This window comes from Lutjanus erythropterus, chromosome 15, assembly GCF_056507025.1.
Source record: "Lutjanus erythropterus isolate fLutEry1 chromosome 15, fLutEry1.hap2, whole genome shotgun sequence".
Taxonomy (NCBI): Eukaryota; Metazoa; Chordata; class Actinopteri; order Lutjaniformes; family Lutjanidae; genus Lutjanus; species Lutjanus erythropterus.
The window spans coordinates 35,597,161-35,616,104 of NC_139331.1; the positions used below are offsets into that span (position 1 = coordinate 35,597,161).

General features: G+C 40.2%; 1 protein-coding gene across 2 annotated transcripts in view; it reads right to left on the minus strand.

Moving 5' to 3' along the window:
• Window positions 1-18,944, minus strand: part of LOC146314840 (unconventional myosin-VI) — a 196,396-nt gene that overhangs the window by 85,744 nt on the left and 91,708 nt on the right. For both annotated transcript variants that reach the window (XM_084737001.1, XM_084737000.1), the window contains exons 13-18: window positions 15,192-15,349; window positions 13,394-13,485; window positions 12,054-12,126; window positions 7,774-7,901; window positions 6,886-6,981; window positions 4,934-5,104 (exon numbers count right to left, since the gene is read on the minus strand). In XM_084737001.1, the coding sequence (XP_084593127.1) occupies window positions 4,934-5,104; window positions 6,886-6,981; window positions 7,774-7,901; window positions 12,054-12,126; window positions 13,394-13,485; window positions 15,192-15,349 (718 nt within the window). The remainder of the gene's footprint in view (window positions 1-4,933; window positions 5,105-6,885; window positions 6,982-7,773; window positions 7,902-12,053; window positions 12,127-13,393; window positions 13,486-15,191; window positions 15,350-18,944) is intronic.

Genomic DNA, 18,944 nt, shown 5'->3' on the forward strand with positions numbered 1-18,944 from the left:
TCTGTGAAAATTTCTCTGAGTGCATTTAGGGAACAGCGAGAGCAGCTTCTTTGTTGTAAGCTGTAGTTAGAGGGAGGATTTTCACTCTCCTCCGCTGTGACTCATCCAGCTCACCTTGATATGAGCTCTAACGTGTCACCTAACCAAAGGCAAGGTGAGCCAAATACCACAGCGCTTCGCTCCACTCAATCAAAAAAAAAAAAAAAAAAAAAAAGCACATAACCCGAGGGAGTGATGGTGTACAGTACGGCCGGGCAGCTGGGGAAATATTTTATGGGATGGATTCACAGGAACTCTGGAGTCTTTGATGTACAAACATTTGATCCTTTCATGCACAAGGAGACATGATTTATATTCGTGACACATCGCAGATCCGTACGGACACTGTCGATCACTGAGGAGTTAGATTCTAAATCCACAGCTGTACAACTTTCTCCATTCATGAAAACACCACAGTGTCCAGTTTTAAGAGTTCTCTCAGCAGTTCTCTTAAAAAGATCTTTTTCTCGTATCATGGCTAAAGAAACGCTCACAAACATTCACAGACCTAAAAGCAAACCACAACTACCAACAGAAACATTTTATTAACTGTAACACCACCTACATATGTTGTTTACCGCCTTATGTACCCCTGTGGATGTTTTTATGTGAGCCGCATAAAACGCAGGCTGAAGGATCGCATCAGTGAACACAAACACGCCGTCAAAACCAACAACATGGATTATTCCTACAAATGTGTCTCCAGCAGTGAAACCCTCCTAAAAGCAGCAGGAACTGAACATGTCAAAATCACCACTGAATGTCTTTTTGCCGCTGCAGTTTTCTTTGTCTTTTCTTAAAAAGAAAAATCCAGAAGCACCCGCTTTACTGTAGCACACCTGCGTACAACCCTACGCACTCAGGTGAAACAAGTGCAATCTGCATGCTGCCACGCCCACATTTCTCTATATAGGGAACACATTTGCGAAGAAAAGCATCATGGAGGAAGCGGCGAAAGTTGTGGTAACATCACATTCAGAGTCAAGCGTTGCTGCAGTGTGTGGGTGTTTGTGTTTCGATCAGAATATTTTCACACCAAAACCAGAGCTGGTGATTGTTGGAACAGTGGGAAGATGTTTCTGCTGAGTTTTATTTTGTTTCTGTTGAGTTTGAACGAAGTTTGTTGTACGATGGTAAAATTATTGTTGTTATAAATGGAGTCTGGTGATAAATCCTGTATTTCTGGTTAAACACAATGTCTCTCTGTCTCTGTCAGGATCCTTTAACGTTGTCTGGCACTCGCAGCGGTCTCACTCAGCACTGGACCAAATTCACACGTTGTCACTTAGACACAAAATCACAGGAAAGTAGAGTGCAGGTTGAAAAACAGCGGAGTTACCCTTTAAGATGAACTCACTGGTCCTTTGTTAAGGTGAACCTGAGCGCTGACGGCTTCATTATGACCACAGCCCGTCACATCTGTATTCTGTGAGCCGACCTGCCTGTTAAAGCTGCTGCGCGCAGCGTTTCTCAGCTTCCGTAAATCATTGTCACATTAACGGTGATACCTTGATAAGTTGGTGTCATCAGAGCACTTTTTGGCGAGAGCAGACACAGCACGTCTGGTATGACTTTGCAGAATGCAGATTTTGTGTTCTGTAGTTTATTTTGGTCCCTCGTGTTTTATTTCTCTTGGATATATGCACAATTAAAAATAGAAGCATGGGGCTGCAGTTCTTATATTCACACTTTTCATAGAATGAGCTGGTTCTTTTTGATCTGCAATTACAGTATTAATTTATTCGCGATGGTTAAAGTTCGTGACCAAATGAACCTGAACCAAAGGTGCAGGAGCTCACACTGCTGCCTCAGAAGACAGAGACCCGGTCTGAAGGGACGAGATCTGACTCTCCTTTAATTAAAGCCTCTAATCAAGTGTAACAAATAACATTTTGACAGACGGTATGTCTTCATCAGAGTAACAGGAGCTGCTGGCAGTTAAAAAGAATAAAACCCTGCACCTCTCAGAACAGCAGCGTTCTTCCTGCTGGTAGTAGGATAACTGTTTCCAATGACTCGTCTATTATAATTCAAAAGGTCTGAAAGATTTATTCTTAAGTTCAAGGGAGTAAAGCTTCTGTTTTATCTGCAAAACCCTCGACTTCTCTCTCCAAATATCCAAAAGTTTCTTTTGTTCTTCCAAGACGTTAGGGTCTCAATGAATAAATCAAAATGTGCTCCATTAAGAAGCACATTTTCCCTGACTAACCGGTGTCTTTAAAGGTTTCTCGTGTTTCTGTATCCAAGTGACTAATTAGGACGATATTGGTCCAGTATCGATGGAGACCGCTGCAGCTGTCAGCCGTGAAACAAGCTGCAGTGTAATCCTCACGGGCTGTGAACTGTGAAGCATCAAAGTGCATCCAATAAAAAGTGCTTGTTTTAACACTGACAGGCTCAGAGTGTTAATCTAAGTGTCTGACAACATTATGAAAAGAATCCTGACAGATATAGAGTTTATGGTAAAAGACTAAGGTCCGTTTGTTTAACCAGAAACAGAAAAAAGAGCAGTTTTATCATCGTAAAACATCATTCAGTCTGGAAAGACGTAAAATAAAACTCACCAAAACCATCTTTCTGCTGAAACAGTCACCAACGCTGGTTCGGCTGAAATAAACCCTTCATTCAAAGAGTAAGATTCTATTATTCTGGCTCTACAGGCTGTTTCTCAGTGAATTAAAGGTTTATTTCAATCCAACCAAAGCCGGTGAATGTTTAACAGTGGAAAGACAAACCAGACACAAACTGGTTTCTCTTCCAACAATATCTGAAGGCAAAATTGTTTACACCTGTTCTGAATGCAATAAATCCTTTAAATATTGGAGTTAACAGCCAACCCTGTCATCCTCGAAGACATTCGTGGTGTTGCACAAAAAAGAAACAGAAATAGTTCAGAGAGGAATGAAAACAGAACACTTAACAAGCCAAACCTGCTTTCACACCTCCACACACCTGACCAACTGACCCTTTGCTAAGCCCCGCCTCCAAACAGCAACTGTCCAATCATAGGTTAGCAACTGTAACTAGAGCTGACAAACTTTCCATCTCTCTGCATGTTGAAGGTGTGCAGGAGGCTCTGAGGAGATCAATACTCGACTTTTTCAAAGACGTGAAACACAAGAGAGCACACGTGATGAATGGATTAAACTCTGTGTTCATCTGCTCTATTATAAGCCGCAAACATTAGCATGTCAGGCTAACTAATGCTAGCTTACTAGCTGCAGTAACTTTACCTCCAGACAAACTTGTTAGATCCTGCTGCATCTGCATTTGTTCTGTAGGGGTTTGAGGAGGAGGATGTGGGTTGATGAAGAATCAAAGTGGGTCGACGACGATGCATCTCTCTCTGGCTCGCTGTCTCAGGTCTAAACCGGGTTAGCTTAGCTCTTATCCCGCCTCTCTTCCTGTGGTGATCGTGGTCCAGCTGGTCTGGCTGGGTGACGCTGCACTAATCGAGTCCCTGCGTTTCCTTTTCTCACGTTAATGAGTGTATTTCTGTCATCTATCATGTAGATATACCTGCTGTATTTCACCATCTGTACAATGTTTGCTGAGATGTAAGCTAGCTTTAGCCTCAGTCTGTTAGCATTAATGTTATATCATGTACACAGCTGTTAGCTAACTTTACATAAACACTTTACAGGGTTCTTGTTTTAAAACGTGTCAGATGGAAACACTAAAACGTCAGCTGGAGACTCTCAGCTGACTCAAGGAGTTAGCATTAGCATTAGCTCACATCAGCCAGCTACACTTTTATTTTATTCGACAAAATCCACCGTGGTCAGCTAGAAATTAGCTTCTGTTTACATCTAAGGAATCACAGACCTCATGTTTCAACAATTACTCACAATTTTGACGTTAAATCTGCCGCCGTTATCACTGTAAACTGTATACATGCAGTCTGAGAATGGAAAGTTTGGCAGGCTTAGCAACAGTAACTAAGGAGGGCGGGGCTTAGTGAAGGGTCAATCAGTGTGTAAAGTTCAAAGACTTGCAGAAATCATTGGATGCAGCCAAACGCAGAGTACCTCACCAGGACTTTCAGGCTCTAAAGCAGATAAAAACAGTATCTGTAAATGCTTCTGGAATCAGGTGTTTTTGCAGAATTACTGCCTCTGATCGTATAAATCGCTCTGTTTGCAAATGGTTGGACCATCAAGAGCAGCAGAAACGTGCATGTTGTTCTTATTCCTCTCACACACTTCTACAAAATAAATCCCCCTTTTAACTACATGCATTTTTCAAGAAGAGTCATGCAGGCTTCGGAGGATGTCTTTTTTTTTAACTATTCTGGGACAAAACTCATATTTTCACAAAAAATATGGACCTTTACATACTGTTATTGTACATATTTTGTTCTTTTATCTATTATTGTCTCTGTGTATATGGTAGTAGATTGTACACATTTTATGTGTTTTTTTTATTTATTGCTCTTTGCTATATATTTTTCTAGTCTTGAATGATATGAACAACTTCAGTAATCAATAAAGTTTTATACTACTGGTGGGACTAAAAAAGGAGAATCCAAACTTGACTTTTATACTCACAAGCTGCACACTTAAAAATATGTGACCAAACAGAAAAATCTTGGATGAATACTGTTCATTCTAACAGTCGTCAGAGGAAACTGTGAGCTCATTTTTATTTGCTCTGGCAGAAACTTCTGGCCTTCCTCCCGCTCAGACAGATTTCCAGCCGACCTCGATGTGGTCCGGCCAATCACGGCCATTTATCTAATATGGAGCCAGTTTGATACGAAGCAACCAAGATGGCGTGCGAGAGAGAGATCAGTCGTCAGCGAGGCATTTTCATCCGTGCCCGCTGAGAACGCCGCTTGTAAATCAAATCTGCATTTGTTTCAGTTTCAGGTTAACAGATTTGATTAATTTCTCACCTTAAACTTGTTGCCGACGCTGATGAAGCTCAGTTTCCCGGCCTTCTGCTTCACGTCTTTGCTGTTGTTGGAGTTCTCGAAGAGTTCACGGACGAAGCGGTCCTTGGACTCGCTGACCAGACACTCCAGAGACATGTGCAGCGCGTCGTTGTTCTTCTCCACAAACTTGGTCTGAAACAGACACAGATTTCAGCAGAGTAACAATCAGGTTTTCAGACTGCAGGGATTTCTCCTCCAGCGTACTATTTCAATTTTAAAATCCTGTTATTTATTTATTTTTTTTTGGTTGGTTGTTGTTTATGACTCATCCTGCTCCGGCTCCCTCGGCTCACTGCTCAGGTAATATTCAGAGCAACAAATATCAGAATACATAAGAATTATAAAGAGGGCTGTCACATTAACCAACGTTTTAAAGTCCAGCTCTATTGATGAGCAAACAGCACACAACTGCAGCAACTATTATTTTTAATTTTCTTTTTTTCACGAGGCCCTTGTTGTTTTCCACTTCAGTGTGTGTTATTATTAAATGAATGAATCAACGCTTCATAAAAATCTGACAAGCAGTACGAGGGACATTAAGTGTTTGTTAAAGACGACTGGACAGGGACAGGAGTGAAGGACACAGAGGAGGAAAAGTAAAGACTAAATTTATCACTCCACCTTACACCTCATCAATGACCCGACTTCAAACCAACTGTTTGATTTGCAGGTTGATCTGTTTAACTTTGTGTGAGCATGCTGTGCAGCTAATGTGGCTAACAGGCCGTTAGCTCAGCTGTAGTTAACTGTGACGTTTGATAAAAGCCTGTTGTGCTCACTGTGACAGCCCTTTATATAAAACATGCAGTTTCATCTAAACGACACAAAACAAAAGTTTCCAGAAACTCTTTACAATAAGGATCCATTTATTAACATCAGTAAAGTAATAATAATCATTTATTAACATTTAATTGTTAATTAACTGTCTTGTAATCATGTACTAAGGGTGTTCTTGTTAACTACAGTATTAATTCATTAATTATTTAAAAGTTCATGAAGATGCTTCAGTCAATAAATGCTATAATAAGTAGCATATATTTAAGTAATTGTTATCAAATGTCTCTTTTTGTCTCATTTATTAAAGATTTACATATTAATTAGGGTATTAACTACTAATAGTACATGGCTGATAAAAAATGTTAACATGTGTATCATGAAGCTCACGGCCAAGCCATTTCATTAAGAGAATTTTAAATAAATGTTAATTGAAGATTAATAATTGTCTAGTTAGTTGTCCGTTCTCCAACTCCTGACTTATTTTTTGTCCATAATCCACTATCTTATTGTGGAAGTTTGCGTGTTCCTTTATTTTCATGCACACAGACGTTTTCTAACTTACAGCCTAAACTATAATTTTTTGTGTGTTTTTGTGCATGTTATAAAGGCCGGTTATTAACTTTGTGTAAATGCTTAATAAGCATGACTTAAACCATAGTTAAGCATGTGTTAATGCTCTTTGTGATCCTTATTGTAAAATTTAAAACGTATAATTTAAGTAACACTTTATAAATGCAGAAGGACGCTGAATTATTTAAACATAATTAAGTAGGGATGTGCTGCTTAATTTAATTATTATCTTATAAATGTACAACACCATTAACACCACAGCTGACATGAACTTCATTACTGAGTGATTACTAGACATATTAGTTAACTAGTTAGTCAATGCTTCTAACCACATTATTAGTTTCCATATCTTCTCCAGTGAGTTTAAAATGTGCTCTGAGCTTTCTGGGCTCCATTTATCTGAGGATAATCACATTTGAACGGTCAACTTGCTTTCATGTTAAAAGGTTCTAGTTCAGAGTGTTTTCTTCAGTCCAGGGATCAAAGACAAAGTATAAAAATAAATAATTTAATGTGACATTATTTTAAAGACGGCTCTGGGACACAGAGCGGAGGAGTGAACGCACCGTCTCGTAGCAAACGGCTCCTGCAAAGTGTCTGATAATAAATCCTTCATCATCCCTCACGTTCCTGTGGACGGCCAGCTTAGACTTCCTGGGTACCTGAGGGACACACACACACACACACACACACACACACACACACACACACACACACACACACACACACACACACACACACACACAGAGTTAATCACATGTATGCACACACACAATAAAACACTCAGACTCAGCAGAGTTCCTGTATATTTTCCATTTAAAATGACGTGCTAATTCCCAGTGCTGTCAATCACTCTGGGCTGGAAATAAAGATTAAGAGTCGGTGTTCAGTAATTTAACTGTCAGCTACACCACATCACTCTGAGCCTCTGAAACTTATTGTATCGGCCTGAATATTAGACGACCTTAAACCACCTCTAGAACATTTGTTTATGGATTTTTTAAAAAAAGTTCAAACGGTAATAACAGTGTCATTAACATGTAAAGAAATGTGCTGTTACATTTATAAGAGAAAACAGAGTTTGCATTTATATTGTATATTTTAACTAATATTCTTCTCCATACTATTCTTATATCTTAACACATTTACAGATCCCATTCGTCAGAATTATTACTCACACTGCGTTATATTTTATAGTATGATGCAAAAATTTTACATTCTGTTTATTTCATGTACTTCATACAACCAGAAAATCTGAACTATCCCTTTAATGTACAGTATGGCAATACTTAAAGACAATTCATGTACATTTTTTTCAGTTCAGAACATTAAGAGGTGACTGTTTAAAGAGATTTTAGTGAGTTCATTTGTTTAGGATGTCTAAAATATTCATCGGTCTCGATCTCGTCTTGCGAACTTTAAAGGAACATTTCTCGTGTTTCGCAGTGACTCACGGTGAGGCGGAAGTGGTTCTTGTGTTTGTTGTGAACGGTGTCGGTAAAGTGCTGGTCGCTGGGTTGAGGTAGTCGGTTCTCTTCGTCCAGGATATCCAGGATGCCGACCAGCTTCGCCTCCACCAGGTCTGTAAAAGAGAAAAGAAAAACCACGAGAGGCATGAGAGAAAAGCTACACTGTTAATGAAGCTGCTGCCGCGGATTACCTGAGGGCCACCGGGCAACGAGACCAATTAAATGAAGGAGGGGTGATGTAGACGATTAAAAAACTAAACTGAAGTTCAATCGGAAGGGAAGAGGCGCGGAGATCATAACGGTTTCTCCTTGACCTGATCTGACTGAGAAACTGAGCGGAGATAACGCCACCAAATTGTGATCATCATCATTATTATTATATCAGTGTAGAACACTTGGAAAGTGTAAGAGTGGTTTATTTTATCTCTGTGATTTCATGAAAAGTAATTTGCAGCATCTTTGGTACCAAAACTCTTTAAGAAAACTGGATTAAAATGACGGTCTAGACGAGCTTATTGTGAGCAGGAAAAACAAGCAGTTCATCCTCAGCTTTTCATCCCTTCTTACCTTCCTGACATTTCGTTAAAAGCTGGTGACAGAAGTCATTATAACACCTGACACTGTCGAGCTAAGAACACTCTGTGTCTAATATGCAAGTAGACTTCTTAGACAACTCTTAGTGGGTTCAAATACTTAGAATAAATGAATATATAGGAAATAAACATAGATAGATTCCATAGATTTCAGCTAAATGACCTGATGACATTTGTTGCCATGGTTACCAGCACATCATTTGTCTGATTAATAATCGATTAACTGACCCTTCGCTAAGCCCCACCCTCCTTAGTTACTGTTGCCAAGCCTGCAAAAACGTTCCATTCAACTGCATTTATGCAGTTTGCAGTCATGAAGAGACAGCCTTAGTTATAGTTGCTAACCTATGATTGGACAGTTGCTGTTTGGAGGTGGGGCTTAGCAAAGGGTTAATTGTTGCGTCTCTAGTGATGTAGATCAGGATCATTCCCCTTCTTCTTGTGCCCTAAAACTCTCTGCATCTCACAAAACGTAAGCGCTACAGGTTGGAAATCTCACCCACCACTCAGACTAAAAAGCCTGAACCTACTGACCACATGGTGGCGCTGTAAAAAAAAAAAATTGTTCTATAACATTTGAACCTGAAGCCGTCTTTTCTCTTGGATTCTGTGGGTCGAGGTGAATCTGTCCATACAAGGAAACCTCAGCTGCAGCATCACAAACAGCAGTACGTAGTAAAAAGTTCAGTTGCCACGGTGATCCTGACAACACGTCTGCGAGGAAACTGCGAGAAAAGGTATCTCTCTATAAAAGAGCAGCACTGACCGGGAGGAAGTTATGAGCAGGCAGATGATTCGGTGGAGTCTTTGTGTGTAATGTTTCCTGATGTGAAGAGGCTGTTTGACTCGCTCGCTCGCTCGCTCGCTCGCTCACTGAGGCCAGAGGAGCCGCAGCACAGAGGACTCAGCTCTGACCAGCAGCCATGTTTTATACTGAAAACACCAGAGACACCCCCTCATCCTTTCATCTACCTCCTCCACCTGCTCACAGGAAACAACACGAACGCACACAGAGACAAAAACTCTGCTTACCGCTGAACGACTCACATGACCTGCTCAGAGTCGACCAGATTCTGACGCTCGCTCCGTTTTTCCAAAACACCAAGACATGAACACATGAAGAACTGAGTGTTCATGTGCTGCCTGATACATGTGATCCACTGACAGGTGACACTAACGAGACGATCAGTGTCACTGACTTCACCTGTCAGAGGTGTGATCAGTGTGCAGACTGACAGGAAACTGAGTGAACGAGTGAATTCAATGATCATTTGATGAATCTGACATTTAGATGAACACAGTAGAAATAAGGAATGAATTAAATTGATGGACAATATTAAATAAGATCAAACAATACAATCATTAGTTATATGAATGAATGAATAAATGAATATATGAATGAACAGAATTTGAACAGTGCTCTACGAGCTCGTTCAATAAATAAATGAGTGAATGAATAAAGAAATTTAACAAGACTGAGCCTGAAGAATGACTGAATGACATGATTAAATTTCATGTGAACTGATTAAAATTAAAAGAAATGATGAATGAATGAATGACTGATTAAAATTCTACCATTCATTCTATTATACATGTATGATATTTCTAGATCGATACTCATCTGTAAGGAGTCCAAACAAACAAATACATTTTAGTAATCTCCAGTTTGGAGGCAGTGAGCAGAGCGGACTGCCGCCTCCCTCCAGCTGACTCCGCTGTAGTTAACCATCTAATATTGATGCTGTTTCACAGAGTTGGACATCAGCAAAAAGCATAATTAACCTCCCTCACCTCTAATCACCTCACATCCATCACCCGCCCTGTTTATGGAGTAATGAAGACACATTTCAGTCAGGACAGGAGTTCACACGCTCAGGGGCTTCATCGCTCTCCCTCTTCGCTTTGTCTGTCCGTGAAGCAGCGCAGAGGCTCCGGGGTCAAACTGTGGAGAGGCGGCTCTCGCAAAACTCAGGGCTCCGAGCCAACAGCACATTAAGGCCAATAATGAGCAGCATGCTGCCGCTCATGGCTCATAAACACAACTGCTTCCTCGAGTACAGTTCAAGAAGAACCTCTGACCGAGAAAATTACAAACATGAATGCTGCCGCAGCGGTCCAAATCCTCAGGCAGAGTCTCAAGAGCAGTTTATCTGAAGGAGCCTTAGATCTGATACATAGAGAGATGTGACTGATTTCAAATGTGGTGCAGAAACAGAGGTAATACAAAGTCAGATGTAAATCTCAGGTCTTAGCTATGAAGTCCAGATTTAAGTCTCCAGTTAAGGCCTTCAGTTACCAAGCTAAGTCAAAAGTCAAGACTAAGAAGTCCAAGATCAACACGGGGAAATCACAAGTCACATACGAAGTGAGAACCTAAAATGTTCCCACATCAAGGCAGGAAAGTTCCAAATCAAGTTTCAAGTGAAGACAGAACAGTTCAAAGTCAAATTCCTTTAAAACTTAAGTCGAGACAGGAAGTCACATGTCAAGCCCCAAGTTAAGAACATGAAGTCCCATAATAAGAGAGGAAAGGTGCAAGTCAAGTCTCAAGTCAAGACCAACAAGTCCTAATAAAAGACAGAAATGCCCCAAGTCAAGACAGAACAGTTCAAAGTCAAAGTCCAAGGCAGGACACCCAGAACTTAAATCAAGACAGGAAGTCATGTGTCAAGTCCAAAGTTAAGAATTTTAAATCCCATGACAAGACAGTCAAGTCTCAAGTGCAAGTAAGTTTCAAGGTAAGACCTTCAAGACTGAAATCAAAACAGTAAAGTTGCAGGTCTGGTCACAAATCAAGACAGGAAAGTCCCAAGTTAAGAAATTTAAGTCCCATAATGAGAGGAGAGGTTGCAAGTCAAATCTCGAGTCAAGACCAACAAGTCCTAATAAAAGACAGGGAACTCAGTTAAGTCAAGACGGGACAGGACAGTCCAGAGTTAAGGAAGTATACTGAAATCACTTTTCGGATGCATTTACACTATCAGCTTATTTTGAGATTGAATAACTACCTGATCAGATGTATCAAGTGTAAATAGTGTAAATGGGGTCTAATTCTCTCCTATATGCAGGATCCTCTGTTTTCTCTAAAAAAAAAACAATCAAAGAGTTATTTATTACTCTGAAGATTCTTCTATCAGTACATCACCATCTTCAAACTGCCGCACATTCTGAAAGCTACAGATAGAAAGATTTCACCTGCATCATTCACTGCAGATGCTAAATGAACTCAAACCAGAGAGAAAACCTACATAAATGTTATGTCTTACCAGTTAAGCATTTTCATCGGCTACAGGAAGCTGATTGATTCTCTGTTCTAATATATATTTTGAATGCCTCTAGACATTCATGCACCATCTGAACATTTGGAAGGTAATTTGAACGCCAATGTTACCTAAAATATGTAAACTTATTGTTTAAATATGAGTCTGTGTAGTTAGAGATGAGTATACCCACATTTCTATGCTGCTGTTTCCTCTTCTTTTCTAGCGGGTTTTGTTATGTACATTATGTTCCACAGATGGGTAAAAATATCAGTTATACAAAAGGAAATAATATCCAGCACATTTGCAGAGGAACACCCTGAACTCAACGGCACAAATATGGAAGATGAGGAACCGGAGCCGCTCTGAATGCACAATCATGACCACAGAATGATGAGCGGCGTCTTCATACCTATGCAGTCCTGATTGTCGACGTAGTGAACCTCGTTGACTCCGAGCCCCTCCCTCTGGTACAGCTCTTGCTCCTGGAATGCAAACGAGATATTTCTAATGAGAATCCATAACGATATTCTCAGCATGTACGGCGTTCGTCTAATGAGGACGAGGACGACACTGTGGTTCCGCCTGGAGGGCATTCTCGCGCTCTCAGAAAATGGCACTTTGTCCCGGCTCTCTGCTATTACACTTTCATGCAAAATGAGCATCTTAAGGTTAAGGCTTTCATGCTGGATGTTGCTAACAGATGTTTTGGCGCCAACATCTCCGCACATAAATGAGGATTTTTAAGGTCAAATGAGACATCTAATATTCGGGACATCTAACATTCAAGTCAAAATATCTCCAAAATATCCTTTAAACTGCCCTTTTTCTGAGGAAGTTTTAACAATGGCCCAGTTCTAAGAAGTCTTTCAGCAAATTTCAAACAGATGTGGCTTCAATTTTGCAGACAGATCGGCTGATTATATTTTGTTATTGATCCAAAACTTTGGTTTCCGCCATTTAACTACAATTAAACAGCCATTACACAACAGTGACATTGCAGGCTTCAGGGTCGTCAGCTGAACAGCATTTCTTTCACAGTTTATTTTGTCAGAAACGCCACTCCAAACGACAATAGACCATTATGGAGGCTGCAGCTTTCCAAGGTCGACGGCTGCTCAGCGTTGGCGGAGGTTTAAGCACTCTAGTGCTTTCTACTTCATTATGTGAAGACCCTGACTTACAAAAAAAATTATATATCGAGCATCATTATTTTCCAAAAACACCACATTTCTGTTTTGGAACACTGCAGACTTGGACAGCAGTTAGTTTTCATGTCGACTGTTGTTAATGATTGTTTGGGTGCTGAAAACGTCTGCAAAAGGAGAGTTTCATCCAAAAATGAGACACAAAGTTTACTGAAAGGAACATGAAACATTCAACATCGTGTTTCTGCAGCTGATTATCTAAAAGGTATTTTTAGGAGAAACTTTTTTTATATTTTTGACATAAACAGTAATCATCATAAAGCATCTTTCAGTCATGTTTTAGAATGAAACTCTCGCCTTTAAAGGTGCTCACAGTTTAGGATTTATGATTTGATGTGTCTGGGCTTCGGAAAATCAATACTTTAATTCAAAATGAGACACCCACAATTTGAAAATATGACACATACTCTTAGAAAATAAGTGCTTACAACGAGAAAAGCACTTATATCAAAGTATAAATCAGTCCTGAGTCATTCCAATATGTTTGCTTTTATGTGCCGGTGTTTGTGAGCAGAAAAAACGAATGAAACCGGTGAGCTCTCACCTCCTTCAGGATGCGCTCATTGAAGAACTGCTGCAGTTTCTCATTACAGTAGTTGATGCAGAACTGTTCGAAGCTGTTGTGTTCAAAGTACTCTGTAAAACAGAAGCAGAAGCGCAGAGTCAGTTTAAAGACGCTGCGTCGCAGTCAAAGAGAATCTGACAGGTTGGACTAGTTTAGAAAATCATGCACGGTACAGACGCCTTCTTGATGTCGTGAAATGTGTGTCAGTACAAAATGAGTAAAACTGTAAAACTCGCAGTTGTCAGTGTGTTTTCACAATAATGGCTCCAAGACAAACCTCTTTTGTGCTCGCAAACTACTTGAAGCAATGCTAGACTGTAAGATATTCTTCTCTGCCTCTTTAAAAGACTCAAATATTACACTTACTAAGTGTATCTTGTGCAAAAACACCTTAAAACAGAAACATCCCACATACGCAACTGTCACTAATCAAACATGAAGTAGGGAACGAGGAGACTCTTTCAATACTAAAATGTTTCTGTGACAGTTTTGATGAAGTTATATTCAAAGACTGTTGGTGTCTGAAACTTTTTCTTTTATTACTGACAAACATATATCAGCTGTGAGACTTTGTGGAGTCGTGGAAACATTAAAATTCTCATCCTGAAGATGTTTTGTAGCAGCTGAAAAATGAGAAGCTGCACCCGGATGATTTCTGCGCTGCTTTTTGCTAACGAGAGAGGAGCTCATTCTAATGTTCACTCTTATATGCAGTGAAACGCCGCCCCGCAGACCCCGACTGTGTGTAAGGAGGGCAGCTCTGCAACACGTTAAAGTAGTTCCCGTGTCTTCTGGAGAGTCTGTGGGATTAAACTGGAGCAGGATGAGCTGATCTCTGGCTCTGCAGCACACTCTGATCCATTACAAAACATGCATAAATATATTTATTCAATGCTTTTTCACTGAGCATCAATCTTGCATTCATACACGCATTGTTGAAAAAATACAATGCGCATTCTATTCAAAACTCATATATCATTTTTTCCTCTATATATATATTATTCTGTATCTATATAGTTTTATTCGAAGAATAAGGTACATATTTATACATACTCCTACTGTACACATTTTGTTTTATTATTGCTATATTGTCTTGTATTGTACATATTTTTACACACCTATTTTCTCTTCTATCTATCTTATAGATGCTCTGTGCTAAAAAACTTTCTATTTTTGAGCCTCTGTAATATGACAGTAGTTTCCTCCAGGGGATCAACAAAGTATTTCTGATTCTAATAAATTAACAGCTCAGGTCCAGTTTAGGACTATGACACCCAGAGCTGCTGCAGACAGCTGCATTAACTAAAATATGAGTGTTTCTGTTGCGTGAAAGGATCAGGTGGAAAACACATCTAGCTAACTTTGACTTGTGTTCAGAACAAGGGGTGCATGAACATTGTCTCTCTTAGCGTGTCCATTGAATTTACTCATTTGTTTGGTGAACCATGAACTGAACTTAATCTGTTCGCAACAAATTAACGTGAGCATGAGCGCCATTAACTCCCGAAAGAGGTAACGACATTCATGCACTGTTTCATGGCGCCCAGCATGGCAACAGACAAACAAACAAAGTTCACACGCAGCAGCCAGTACTGCTAAAGCCAGCTGATATGAATATGTTAATGTGAGTTTTAAAAACTCTGTGGCCTCCAGGTCTGAAAAAAACGACACATTAAGATGAAGCATCCAATCAATAGTGAAATATCTACATTGACGAAGGGTAAAACCTCAATCCAACAGCTGCAACGGGGAGGGGGAGGTTTTGAGGGATACCAACCAAAGCCAGCGATGTCCAGGACGCCGATGAAGTTGGCGGAGGAGTCAAAGGGGAAGCACTGGTTGACTCTGGTCACCACGTGGTCGAACAGGCGGCTGTACACGGCCTTCCCCAGGGCGTCCCGAGCGTTGTTAGCCTGCTCCACTTTGAGTGGCACTCTGGCAAAGACACAGAGAGAGGAAAGCAAAGTCAAAACGTGTCCTGAAGATTCAGAGTGCTTCTGTTGGGTTTTGGAGGGTGAAAAGCATCTTTTGAGTGTGTCCATTTTGTTTACATTTTAAAGATCCATCTCCACACGCTCCCTTAAAAAAAAACACCACTTCACATGGTTCATTAGTGATGCAGAAAGTTTCATTTGCTACCAGAAAACTTCTCAGTTTAAGCTGAAGGACTTGGCTGAGTTGAAAGATCAAGTGAAGCTGAAGCGAGGAAGAGGAGCTGAAGTGTCACTTGAAGGTGAAGTACTGAAAGTGTCATCTGAAGTGTAAGCAAATGAAAATGTGTCTGTAACAAAATAATCTGAGCTTAAAGGTCAATTTAGAGCTTTGAGGAGCTTCCAAGAAGATACTAAGTGATATTTGATTATGTTTTTATACCAACAGTTCTGTTCCTAAAGGTGATAAACATTCAGACATTCACTGGTTCCAGCTCTTTAAATGTGACGACTGGCTGCTTCTGTCTGGTTCATATTCCTGCAAACTGAGCATCTTTGAGTTTTGGACAGCTCGACAAAACAAGTCATTTAAATACGTCTCAGGAAACTGACATTTTCATAATTCATTTTTGATTGTGTTTCAAAAAGAAAGTAACATCACACAGAACAAAGACCTTGCAATGAGATCAGACACCGGCAGCGAAGTCCAACAACATGTTGAGGAGTCATTACATAATAACATGAGCTCTCAGTATTAAAGGGTCGGACCACACCTGCCTTTGAACGCAGCCTTCAAACATCACCACCATGTGTAAAGTTTCGTGTCTGCAGCTTGACAAAATCTGTCCACTGACGTATAAACATGTGACAAAGAGCTCAAAACCACTTGTGAGGATTGTGGGTGTTTCCAGGACCACATTTTGCCATGATGACACAAGATGAGTCATACCCACTGTCTGAGAGTGGACAGGAGTGACTGAACCTGGGATCCAGTTAGCTGGAACTTGAATGTGTCCATGGGGTGTAAACTGGGGGGGTGAAGGGCTTTTCAAGGGTCTACAGGACAGGGGGTGTTGCACACTGTATACACTGTAAAGCCCCCTCTGGCAAATTGTGATTTGTTGAATACAGGTTTTGGAGCAACATATGCTGCCACCCAGACAACATCTTTTCAGAGACGTTCCTGCTTAGACAACGTGAAAACACACCCTTAGTAAAAAAAAAAGTTCAGGTACCAGACTGAGCTGCCTGCAGTCCAGACCTGCCTCCCATTGAAAATGTGTGGTGCATTATGAAGCACAAACTACGACAACAGAGACTGTGGACTGTTGAAGTCGTATATCAAGCAAGAATGAGAAAGAATTTCACTTTTAAAACTTTAACTATTGGTGTTCTCAGTTCACAAACACTGGCTGAGTGTTAAAAGAAAAGCTGACAACTTATATGAAACATGTTGCAGGCATCAAACTCAGAATGAGTGTATATTTACAAAAAACAATGAAGTTAATCAGTCTGAACATTAAATATCTTTGTTTGAACTGTATTCAACTGAATACAGGACAAAACTAGTTGTAAATCACTTCTGATTTTATTTATGTTTCATAGAAAAAATCAACTTTTTGGACATGTAAAATTAATAACATCCAGCAAAAATGACTATTATCTATCATATTTGTATCACTAACGTATAGTAGCCACGTCTGTCCCGCCTCCCACCATAACATCATTTATCACTTTCCTCTTAGACACTTATGATGATAACAAGATGACACAAAATGCAGGCCATCTCTCAAAAGTCATGATAATAACATCCTACACATAATAACATGCCCCTTATTTTCAAAAGCACCTCCTGTCTGTTGTTCAATTTAGAAATTATATGTCCATAACTGGTTATTTGGATTTTTTCTCCCACCCATTCATCAAAATTGGGTAATATATATATATATTTTTTTTTTCGGTGCTTGAGCACAATCCTACCAGCTGATAAAGCCCGGAGAACTGACATTTTCACAATTTTTGACACTTTATGAACTGGAGAACTTGATGAAGTGGTCGGCAGTGTATCTGAAGAAAAGAACACATTTTTTTAAAAAAACAGTGGTAGCTACAGACACAATTTGGTTGGTCATCAATAAGCACTGAGGCTCAGTATCTCCTTCTAATCACAAGGTCATAAAAACACCATTAAAAGCCCTTTAAAGGTGTTGAACCTCTGACCTCAGCACTCCCTCTTATTGGGTTTTTGCTTAATGGTGGTAATTTAAGGATTTATGCCTTTTCTGCTGTTAAAGACGACAAGCTAATTGCCTAAAACAATAAGAGCCAACATAAATCTGTCTCTGAGGACAAAGTGAGTCTACTTATTCACCTGCAGAGCAACATGAGCAGGGCTTGTGTGACTTTCCAAGCAGATAATTGTGTTATTGACAGTTAGAGAAAGAGAGATTGGGTGTGTGGGAGCGGCCATAAAGCAGTGACAGAAACCATAACCGGCAGCGAGCTCTGTGGAGGTATCGTAATTGCTTCTGACTGTGTGTGAGTGCGCGGTTCAATAGCGGCAGACAAAAGGAGTGACCCAATCGCAGGGGCCAGATAAAATGTACCACATTAATCTGCCGAGAGGTTGAAGTCTGTGCACAGGCTGTACCTCTGGACTTGACTTCAGCGCGACTGCAGTGCACTCAAGGACACGTCGTGAAATAACTCCACACGAGTGGCACTCACAGGCTCCCAAAGCTCCGAATAACGACTTCCAAAATCCACCTCCCCGCCTCCCCCTCCTCCACAAATTATCTCCTCGGCACATACCTTTTTAAGCCACGGGCGACATCACCGACGCCTGATCCCTGCAGGTGCCTCGATGCTGTTTCTCAAACACATTCTGCTGTGAAAGGACGACCTGCTGCGCGGAGGGCAGACCCCCCGAAGCTGCAATCTGTGATTTACTTTTGCATCTTCACTCTGACTGAATTCCCATCAGATTTCACTATGTGCTGTATATACAGTAAGCACATATGTGTCCCATTTAGATTCAAGCATGTAAACAAGGTTTTAGCAGCTGTGTTTACCTGCCACATACTTTCAGCCATGTGAATAAAGACGCTGAGATTCAGAGATCAATGTGCCTTCAAGCTCATGAATAATTGTGTGAATAGAAAAAAAAAATGCTTTGAGCATTCAAAAAAAAAAGTTGGACTGAGTGACAAAGTGTAGTCTAGTTTCATGTCTACAGTTTGGAAAATTACGCAGACAACAAGGAACAATACACACATACAATATGAGATCAGTTTATTTATTGTTTATGAGCCCGTTTGGGCAAAATACTGCACTGATTTCAGAATATAGACTCCACATCTTAGTATATTTTTGTTGTCGGACATAATTAAGTCCATCTTGTCAACATATTTCAGCACTATTTACATCAAGGGAGTAGTAAACTCTCTCTGTATTTACCACTGAAGCCCTGATTTAGTTCCATTTTCCTTTATAACATAATTATGGTCAATTTGAGAATTCATCTACAATCAAAAATCTGCAGGGAAATCTAGTTTCTGCTGTGTCAGCAGTACAAAAGAGTCGAAGAAAAGTTTATCTTT